This window comes from Lactuca serriola, chromosome 6 (assembly GCF_051521515.1).
Source record: "Lactuca serriola cultivar US96UC23 chromosome 6, Lser_US96UC23_V15, whole genome shotgun sequence".
Lineage (NCBI taxonomy): Eukaryota > Viridiplantae > Streptophyta > Magnoliopsida > Asterales > Asteraceae > Lactuca > Lactuca serriola.
Window position 1 is genome coordinate 53075423 of NC_136413.1, and position 11078 is coordinate 53086500.

General features: G+C 36.3%; 2 protein-coding genes across 3 annotated transcripts; one reads left to right on the top strand and one right to left on the bottom strand.

Annotated features, from left to right (window-relative positions):
- Positions 1-4893: 4893 nt before the first annotated feature.
- LOC145058911 (Ubiquitin carboxyl-terminal hydrolase family protein) lies at positions 4894-6383 on the top strand. The gene has a single exon (XM_079006794.1). The coding sequence runs from the start codon at positions 4922-4924 to the stop codon at positions 6248-6250; it is 1329 nt and encodes a 442-aa protein (XP_078862920.1). The 5' UTR covers positions 4894-4921; the 3' UTR covers positions 6251-6383.
- Positions 6384-6935: 552 nt separating this feature from the next.
- On the bottom strand, positions 6936-10636 carry LOC145058370 (DEAD-box ATP-dependent RNA helicase 37-like). Of its 2 annotated transcripts, none has more exons than XM_079006287.1 (7): positions 10465-10636; positions 9081-9975; positions 8910-8993; positions 8534-8776; positions 7992-8159; positions 7806-7916; positions 6936-7724 (listed from the first exon to the last, which is right to left on the bottom strand). In XM_079006287.1, the coding sequence occupies exons 2-7, from the start codon at positions 9846-9848 to the stop codon at positions 7200-7202; spliced, it is 1899 nt and encodes a 632-aa protein (XP_078862413.1). In that variant the 5' UTR covers positions 9849-9975; positions 10465-10636; the 3' UTR covers positions 6936-7199. The 2 variants fall into 2 exon arrangements, with proteins under 2 accessions (XP_078862413.1, XP_078862412.1); XM_079006286.1 differs by having other exon boundaries at positions 10446-10636.
- Between the last annotated feature and the right edge of the window lie 442 nt (positions 10637-11078).

Consider the following 11078-nt stretch of genomic DNA (forward strand, 5'->3'; position numbering starts at 1 on the left):
ATTTTTTGACTAGTTTTTCTAGTCTTCCTTCTCATGGCCAAAGATATACTCTCTCCATCTCTTCTTCTTGTCTTTTTAAGTTTAGTGAAGAAATGATGTTCTAAAGTGCTTCTCATTTGGTGCTTATTTGAGTTAAACACTTAAAGGCTTAAGACGTACTTTATACAATAAGGAACTAACCTGCCAAGTGCATTATTCTTGATGGTGGATACACATAGAGAAATTCTATTCTTGAATTTTTGCTATCTTCATCAACACCCCAAAACCAAATTGATTCAAAGGTTTCAAAGGTTATCATTCTAAAACATTTTTTTTGGTTGTTTTTAATATCATTCTAACATCTATGATGGATCCTAGATGGTTTGGTTTTATTATAAACTAAAAAATAAACTTGTTATTTTTAATGCTTCTGTTGACAGATTTTTATGAAAAACACACTTATATTTTGTATCAAAACCATCAGTATCCCCCTTGTCACCGTGGCAAGGGTTGCGGCCAAAATCGCACCACTCCTTATGGTCTAATGCAAACGGTACAAGTACTCTTAGTAGCATATTCAAGATCGAGAAACAAAACAATACAAGAAGAGCATTGCAGACAACAGTGATAAGACCTTGTTCAACTTATCAATAGCAATGGCACTCCCAATCACCTCCTGGATGTCAGATGCAATCAACGTTATTTCAGCCATAAACCATAGAACTGTAATCGCCCAATAGGGGTACTCATCCATGAAAAATCTTTGCTATGTGTCTCCCTGTAACCACCCTATTCCTAGCGGACAATAGCTGGATCAAAAGCCCCATTATGGTGGACTATAAGAGCAACCACAATAAAGAGTAACTGAAAACAGCACCAGGGCATGAGGCAAAGTCACATGTTTGCAGCGGGGGATTAGTCGGTGTGCGTAAGTTGGCCCGGAAACCCTCGTTAGGGAAGTTCCCTTTCCAAAAAATAAAAAAAACAGCACCAGATCCCCCTTTAGGTTTCCTGGATCAAGAAACGTTGTTCTCATTAAAAATTCAAACCGGTGAATTTCCATAGCTTCTTCCAGGAGAACGGTGGTGGTGGAGGTATAAGGGTGTGATGATTGTGATAGTTATCGGTTGTGGGTTGATAATGATGACCAAAGAAGATGATGAACACGAGAGGGAGACGAAATATGTGTGTGTATATGAGAGAGAGGGAGAGAATGATTATTTAGTCACTTTATTAATTTATTAAATAAGTTGGCATAAGAAGTAATCAGGCTTTTTTGTCATTTTCCCTTTAAAATAAGTACAACGTTTTAATCTCCACAAATTAATTTAAAATATCTAAATTACTCGGTACTTATTTTTAATAACAAAAATAACAATTTATTATAAGCTTTAAAAACACAAAGCACAATAATTGAACTTTTATGGGTCTTTTTTTATTCATGGAGAAGTTACTTTATACCATTTTTAAATAATCGGCAACTTTTTATTTAAAATGATTCATTTATTATTTTAAACATTTATTATTTTAGACATAATGGCAAATTTATTATCAATTCAATGTATTATTTAATAAAAAAATACACATACCTAAATGTATATAACATTTTATCTAGAAAATATCATTACTTATTTAGTCACTTAATTTATTTAAAGTTATTTCAAGAACGGTTTGTTGTTTTATTCCATCCAGCAAAAACAAATAAAGCTTTTCATTCCAATATAATGAACCATTTCATTTCTTTTGAGATTCTCATTAAGTCCTACATATCTAGATAACCATTTACCTTTACATTAAAAAACCAAATTTCACAAAGAGAGGTTGCAAATAGATAAACTGTTATGGTGCATTTGGTTGTGGAAAATTTTCTACTTTTCTAGGAAATTTTTCCAAGAAAAATGGAAATTTTGAAAACGCGTTTGGTTCGTTCAGTTTTCCAAATTTTCCAAAAAAATGAAAATTTTCAGTTTTCCAAATTATATGTAAATTAGAAAAGTGATTTTTATAGTTTTCCAAAGTTTTTCAAATTTCTAAGATGGAAAATGAAAACTCTTCCGGTTTCAACCAAACGCGTTTTCTAAAATTTTCATTGAAAATTGAAAATAAAAACTCAACTCTATTTTCTGAAAACATTTTCTTAGAAAATAAAAACAGTTTTCCCCAACCAAACGCACCTTTAGTGTCTCACTTTCTTACAAAATCTATTTATGTTTGCAGAGATAAAGTATGGATCACAACTTTCCATGGTTGTTGGATTCCATCCTCTGCATCGGTGTAGTCCTCCATGGAGTTTGTGACTCTAAACCCGAGTTCAACAGGTTTTTTTAGATTCCCGAAATGAACGGGCATGAAATCAGACAAGGATTCGTATATACCTTGTTGCAGGATTCAGTTGCTATCTTTCAGGTTTGTATTTGGCTCATTACAAAGCTTTTAATGGCATGGCTTCCTATGGAGTCACCTCAATGTTCTCAAAATTATAGAAAAAAAAAACGTAGAGGAGGAGAACCATATTATAATAATAGAAAGCACTCTCATCGGACACTGATAAATCAGGTTTTTTTATTTATGAATCCCATGATTTTGTAGTGCATTGTACAATTTAAATGTAACTCGTTAATGAAAGGAAGTTGTGTAATACGATGTGACCAGACACTCCAACAATTTTGACTTTCATATTTTTTTTAGAGAATTTGTTGTGATTTGTTTAATAGTTGTGAAATCTTGTTTCTTTTCATCGTGGAACTATAATAGTATAGTACCATGATATAAACAATAAGAGAAGTTTATAATATACTATTATGCATTAGATGTAAATGTTATGTATTAATGTATAGTTAGTTCCTAATCAACTATGTTAAAGAGTGTATTTGAGTATTGAGTGTGGGCAACCGGATAAAACACCAATTTGGTGTCACATCACATGTCACATAGAAAATCATGTTATAACACCAAACAAGGAAATGGTTTTCATGTTATAACACCAATATTTTCCATGTCATATTTTTCTTTTTGAATTTTTTTCGAGTTTCCTTTTTTTCCTTTTTCGTGTTTCTTTTTTTTAATTGATAAAACAAATATATTTTTTTAAAACATAATATTAAAAAAAAAAAGACATAATATTTAAAAACTAAAATTAAGATTACGATTAAAAAATAACATTTTTTTCCTAGTCCTAATTAACCCAAATAACATATAACTTAAACCTAAAACCATAATATTTTATTACTAATCCTAATTAACCCAAATATTCTTTCTAATTTGTAGCACCGCCGGATCTTGAGGCGACAAACCTTCCTCGCTTCTCCCGTGCATACATTTCTAGGAACTCCAAGTTGCAATGTTTCAACTCATTTTTTTCTTTTTGTAATAAATTGTGTTCATCGAATTTCGCTTTCATTTCCGTCGCATCTTTTGCTTTCGCCTCAACCTCATCCACATGTCTTGCAGTGCGTCTCGCTTTATCGCATCCGGACGGTCGTCGTGGTGGGGAGATCTCCTCGATATCATTCGGTATCTCATTGGTGTCGGCGTTTAGGTCGATGTGAGTCCATGCGTCTGACACGTCGACTGAGCTTGAATTTCGAGACTTCTTAGATTGAACTTCCGCCGATGTAGGAGTTTTATTCCACCTTGGATCCACTCGCAGCAACTCCTACGACTTCTCGAACTCGAACAAATGTCTCATTTCGACCCAATATTGTTCTTTTGCAGATTTGAATAAATCAAAGTCGTTTGCTCCGCTCTGCTATTGCGCCTGAAGTCTAGTGTAAATACCATTGAATTTTGTGCACCGCTTAGTTATTCGACTCCATTTGCTGCTTAGCATGTCTGTGTTGTGATACGGTTGTTTCTTCAACATAGTGTGGAATTTTTCGAGCACTGCCCACCAATACTCACCTTTCTTTATACCATTACTGCGGAGTTCGTCTTTTGAAGTAGTACATCATGTTGCCATCAGAGTATATTTCTCATCCAGTGTCCACCATTGTGGAACTTCCTCACTTTCCGCTTCAACCGCTATAGCTTTCCCTTTCCCTCTTCCTTTCGTTTTCCCTTTCCCTCTCCTACTACCTCTCGTTCGTGTTTCGACCGATGGTTGTGTTGGAGGTGGTGGTTTTGTTGGTTGGTTGTTGCATGGAAAAGAAAGTCGGAAAATGATTTTGTTGCAAATTTGGGTTTTGGTCAAAAGGATTTTGTTGAAGGTAATGTGAGTTAGGAAATTGTAGTGGTGGTGAAGCGGAATTGAAAGAGGCTCTTTGGTATGAATTTGTGGTGATCCTTGAGACGATAAAATGTTGAAACAATTTTCATAACCGTCAAATTTGAGAGACGAGATTGTGTTTGGTTGTGTGTTTGGGTTTTTATTCATTTTTTTTTGTTGAGAAGAAAATATAAATTTTATAAAATATAGAGAGAATGAGAGAAAGGTCTAAAAAAATGTGTTAATATGTTGTATTTATATAAAAGTTAAAGGGTAAAAGATTTTTTTAATTTATATTTTGACCGTTTGCCAACGGTCTTCGTGTTTCACCCGATGGTAACGAAGACGAGATGCACCATAACGAGAAGAAACGAGCAAGGAGGCGGTGTTGAGCTCGTTACGATGCCATTATGGCTTCGCCACATCGGCCATAACGAGGACATAACGTAAACCTATGTTATATTTTATAATGTATAAAAGGAAATGAGAAACTTTTTATATTTATGCTTCTAGTATACGCATTAAAGAACATGTGAAATTAGATTGGAGCAATATGAAAGTAGCAAATAGCAATATAATTCTATTTATATGTTCGTTGTAATATTTTATTAAATTATTCTATTGTTGAATTTATGTTTGAGAATACAATATTTATTAATAATTATGAAATAATAAAAATTAAAGTATGTTGTTATTTCTTGTATATAGCTTACATTGTAGGGTTGTTCAAACAGAAGCATGAAGTACAGAGGCACCATTAACGATTTGCATTTGCTCTGTGATAAGATCTTCACCTCCCATCTCTCTAACCATCAACAATGTCGAACAATCACAAAAGTCCGATTGAAATGGGTGAAAAACCGATCCCTGGACAACATAATCGACATCCACACCGATCTCAAAGCCGCCTGTTTACTCAAAGACGCCATCATCCACCGCCCTTCCGCCACCCAATTCCTTACCGCGAAATCCATCGCCGACACCCAAAAACTCCTCGGAATCACCGTACCTACCCTCCGTTTCATCCGCCGCTACCCTACTCTCTTCGAAGAATTCCCACACCCTAAATACCGTTCCCTCCCCTGTTTCCGTCTCACCAACATTGCCCTAAATTTACACAACATTGAACGCAAAATCTATGAAACTCACGAATCAGACATAGTTGAAAGGCTCTGTAGAGTGTTAATGATGACCAGAGATAAACAAATACCTCTTCAATCGCTTCATCCTTTAAGATGGGATTTAGGTTTTCCGTATGATTACGATAAAACCCTAATCCAGAACCACCCTGACAAATTCCGAATTGTGAAGGGATCAAACGGGGTATCAAGCTTGAAACTTGAGAAATGGATCGATGAATTTGCTGTTTCCGAGCTTCAAAAGAGCAACGAGATCAAGGAAGCTAAAGCTAGCAACAATGATGGTGATCATGATCATTACAGGAGATATATGAGAGGGCAAACTTCATTAACATTTCCATTAAGCTTTCCTAGAGGTTATGGTGCACAAAAGAAGGTGAAATCATGGATGGATGAGTTTCAAAAGCTGCCATATATATCTCCATATGAGGATTCAACCAGCATCGATCCAGAAAGTGAGTTGATGGAGAAAAGAATCGTTGGGGTTTTACATGAGTTGTTGAGCTTGACTGTTTACAAGAAAACCAAACGGAATTACTTGAGGAATTTGACTGATGAATTGAATATGCCATTTAGGTTTACAAGAATCTTTACAAGGTACCCTGGGATTTTCTATCTTTCATTGAAGTGTAAGACTACTTCTGTAGCTCTTAAGGAAGGGTATAAAAGAGGAAAATTGGTGTATGCATGTCCGATTGCAAAGCATAGAGGGAAGTTTCATCATGTTATGAGGACTGGATTGATTTACAGGAAGAAAGGGCTGGAGATGTTATCTGATTTGGATAAATTTGTTGCTGTTGCTGATGATGATGATGTGATAGGGACTAATGAAAAAGATTCAGATGATGAAGAAATTGAATCGAGTGGCGAATGGGTTGAAGATGAAGATGAAGATGAGGAGTTGGATGATGTTTCTGATCAAGATTAGCAAAGTCAGTTAATTTTAGAGACATGGAGAGGTAATTTTAATTTACTTGAGGATGAATTTTGTAATTCCCTGTACTTTATTTCATGATATTATATATAATATATATCAAGATGAAGATTTGGAATTTGTGAAACCATGGGATAATTGTACAAGTAGGAACACTTGATATTCTTGAATCTTGAATAGGATCCTTACATGTTTCAAAACTTGGGGCTCCTCAGTTTTATAATACAAAGAAAAGTTTGATGAACTATAACTTTCTTCATGAGAATCCAACTTGTAGTTAAGGTCATTGTCTTCTTTCGTTGTAAGAGGATATGATGATGCCATCCTTAATATGTTAAAAAAAGGGAAACTCAAATGTATTCAAACATGGAAGATAATGGAGTAGTAACTGTGCAGTGCTTAAAATCACATAAATGTATTCTGTTAAGGAGATTAATTAGCAAGATTACGTTGAACATGGATAAACCTAATTGTATCCTGAGATCATTTCCATGTGGTTTTTGTTTTCTTTTATTCAGACAACGTAAGAAGGTTAACCAAAAAGAAACGGGGTCACAAATCAAGACAGTTAAAACAAAATATCGTTGCAATTTCAACATGAATTTATGTTTGTTACTAATTTGTTACCAATATATGGAAAAAGATAAAATTCCTAGCATAATAACTGAGACATGATAAGTTGATAACAAATCTATTAATTTGCATGTTAGAACACAAACAAACAAAGCTTAATAGCTTGCAAAAATCCATACAATTGCCACTTCTTTTCTCAATTCTACACTTGAAAAAAGAAAATACGCAAACCAAAATTAAATAGGTCTCTTCCCATTCCCATTTTAGTCAGCGAATTTGTTTATAAAAAGAATATTTCAAGCAAAATTTCACAAAAACACGATATAATTCTTTCATCACCACGAAAAAATTATCAACAAATTCCAATCCACTAATCCCAAGCACTCGGTGCACCACCACCGCCACCATATCCACCACCACCGCCTCCATAACCACCACCATAACTGCCACCACCATAACCGCCACCACCACCCCCATAACCGCCACCACCTCCACCATAACCGCCACCACCGCCGCCGCCATAGGAGTTATCCTTCCTAAAATCACGGCCACCAAAGCGTCCACCGGATCGCCTGTTCTTACCCCCACCATAAGACGCACGGCTGGCATACCGAGTAAGCCAAGCTGGCACTTCCTGGTTGGCTTCTTGCATTAAGTCGGCTAATGATTTTGCTATGGATGTATTGTTGTCACTGAAGAAAGCTGTGGCCAATCCCGTCTTGCCAGCTCGCCCTGTTCGTCCTATTCTGTGTACGTAGTCATCAATGTCATTAGGAAGGTCAAAGTTGACCACATGCGACACGTCAGGGATATCCAGACCACGTGCCGCCACGTCAGTCGCCACCAAAATCGGTGTTTTCCCACTTTTGAATGATCGCAATGCCTGCTCCCTTTCCTAAAATCCACCACGTTTTACCATATTTGTTAAATACCCAAAATACCCTTCATCACTTTTGAATGATAGCAATGTTCTTACCGGCTGTGATCTGTCACCATGGATGGTAGTAGCTGGGAAGCCATTACTATAGAGCCAATGTTCGAGTGAATCTGCTCCTTTTTTTGTCTCCACAAAAACTAATGTAAGAGCCTGTTGAAAATAATAAGCATTCATATCTTTGCAAGATTTTATAAAGATTAAAAAAAATTACTAGTAGAAGTAGACCTTGGTATTAGAATCATTTTCCTTTTGCGCATGAAGGAGGTCCATAAGATGGCTTCTTTTGTCAACTTCTTGAACAAATTCCACCCTTTGAACAATTAAATCGGTACTTGACCCAACACGACCCACGGTTAAAAATATGTAATTTGAAAGAAAATCAGATGCCAGTCTCTGCAATTCACAAAAATTAACAATTTATACATCAAAATAATTTCATGTTTTAGTAAAGCTAAAACAAAAGTGAATTACAAAAATGGTCCCTGTGCTTTCTGATTTTAACCGTGTTTAGCTCAAAAGTGAAACCTTTTTCAGTTTTGGTCCTTATTTCAAGGTTTCAATACGATTTTGGTCCCTAAAACCTTTGAAAGAGAGACCAAAATCGAACCAAAAACAATATGAAACCTTGAAATAAGGACCAAAACTGAAAAAGGTTTTAATTTTGGACTAAACATGGTAAAATTCAGAAAGCATTAAAGCAAAGGGACCGTTTTTGTAATTTACTAATAAAGTAGAAATAATTAGTAACAGTATTTGAAATAAATAACCTGGATTTCTCTAGGAAATGTAGCACTGAAGAGCATAGTTTGTCTTTGACCTGGTGGAGGCATGTCAGTTTGCTCCACTATTTTTCTGATTTGAGGCTCAAATCCCATATCCAACATTCTATCTGCCTCATCAAGAGCTAGATATCGTATCATTTGCAATGACACTTTTGCCCTTTCCAGCAAATCAACCAACCTTCCTGGAGTGGCGACAAGTATATCAACTCCTCTCTCGAGCTCTCTTAACTATCCATTACCAAAATTTCACCAAAAACCAGTAAATGTAATACAAACATGTCAAGATCAATGATAGAAATCAGTCATTACTCATTAGTCAATCATTTATCAAGAAAAAGAATTCCAATTTAGTTCCAGTTACCTGTTGATTAATCGGTGCTCCACCATAAACAACCACCACCTTGACACCTGTCTGATAAGAAAACTTCCGAGCCTCCTCATGTATCTGTTCATGTAACACACAATATAAAGAATTAAAGATTAAAGATACCAATTATCTCAAGAACATAATAAGTTATTCATAAATGAGAACCTGACAGGAGAGTTCCCTTGTAGGAGATAAAATCAGGGCAAGGGGGAAAACAGTTCTTGTGCCACGTGGTCTTTGTGCAAATTGTCCCCTCATAATCCCACTGATTATAGGGAAGCAAAATGCTGCAGTTTTCCCGGATCCAGTTTGAGCACATGCCATTAAATCGCGTCCAGCAAGAGAAATAGGAATGGTGTAACGTTGGACAGGGGTAGGTTTGACATATTTGCACCTTCTAATGTTAAGATTCAGAGCCTCCCCTAAGTCTATTTCTGCAAATGTGTTAACTGGAGGTGGCACATTTTCACCACTAGTTTCCACAGGAATATCCTCATAAGCATCAAAATTGATACCATTGTTTTCTTGTTCAGTTGTGATTTCTTCAGCACTATCTATATCCTCATTACCAAATGGATTAACCTCCATGTCTCTACCACCACCACCACCCCAACTACCACCTCTGTTTCCCCAACCCCCTCCACCACCACCACCACGGCCGCCAGTACCATATCCTGGCCTACTGTAATCCTGCCTAGGAGCAGCCCATCGTGATCCGCTTGTTTGTCCACCATATCCTAACCTATCATTTGCAGGTGGTGCACCACTCTGTGATGTGGCTGAGGGAGCCGCCTGCATCTGTGCAGGCGGCCTGTTACGGAGATGAGGTGGAACATAAGCAGGCTTACCTCCAGCTCCTGGAGCTCCACCAACTCCATTGTTGTCGGAGCCTAAAGCTGTATTGTCAACAGAGTCTGCCCAAGAAGATCTCATGGCTTACAAGTATCAATTCTCAATCTTACCTGCAACTAAATCTCACAAAGAAACAACAATTGCTTCTAGATAGCTGTTAACACCGAGCAAATCACAAAAATGTAGCTTTCAACACAGAGATCAATACCTGAGCACACAGAAGAAGAATATTAAAGTCGGAAATTTAACAAGATATCGCGCTATTAGCTCATGTAGTTAGATACCGCATAGATAACAAGCAACTTAAATCATGCAAAAACACACGAGCGTCCGAAATTTTATAAGATTAATGCATCGCGATAGTTAAAACGCTACTGCAACAATCGATGCAATCAGATTGAAATGTTTTACAGAAGCAAGTAATTCATAAAAAAAACACACATGGATTGATATTAGATACGCAAATAACAAAAAGGTCCAGGATTCATGTTTATAATATAAACAGATGCAAGTCATTTCATAAGATTTTAAGAGTACATCCGATCGATAAGAAACAATATACGCATATATAGAACGATATATAAAGCTTGTTGGAGCAATGAGATCGAGCATCTGAAATGTAGAATAATTTGCTCCGCATGCTTATAAAATAAACAGATTTGGAAGCGGAAGCTATACCGAATATATATGAACGCACCCGACGTTGTGGAGTTGAAGAGGAGAGAGATTGCATCAATGGCGGAGCGACCCAAAGCAGAATTTTAGGAGAAATCAGAAACCCTAAGAAAGAGGCCGGAGCTATATTTCAGATGGAGAATTGGGACAGTGAAGAGAAAATATCGGATTAATGGGTGTGCGATTAGATATTTACTTGGATTTAGTTTTGGGCACATAAATATGTTTTCTTTTTTTCTTTGTGCGTAAAATAAAGTCTAACCTTTTTCTAACCCGAGATGCCAAAAGAAAAAAAAATTGTTCGATTTTTGTGTGGTTATGTCCATTGTTGTAAAGGTATTATAATGAAAAATATATATTTAAAAAATATTAGTATTAAATTTTATTTTTTATTTATATTATTATTAAATTTAGTAAGCTCCCCGTAAAAAAATAGTAAGTTGTTTAAAAAACTTCATTATTAGGTCGAGTTGAGTGTAGCGGGAAAGGTGGTGCGGGGCTCGGAACCGTAACCGAAATACAACATTGGCCGGTTTAGGGCGTGTAGGATCCGAGTGAGGGGAGGCTACCCCTAGAGCAGGAAAATGAGTCGTGTTGTATCGGGTTTGTGTCGTGTCATGTCAAGATATTAAAGGG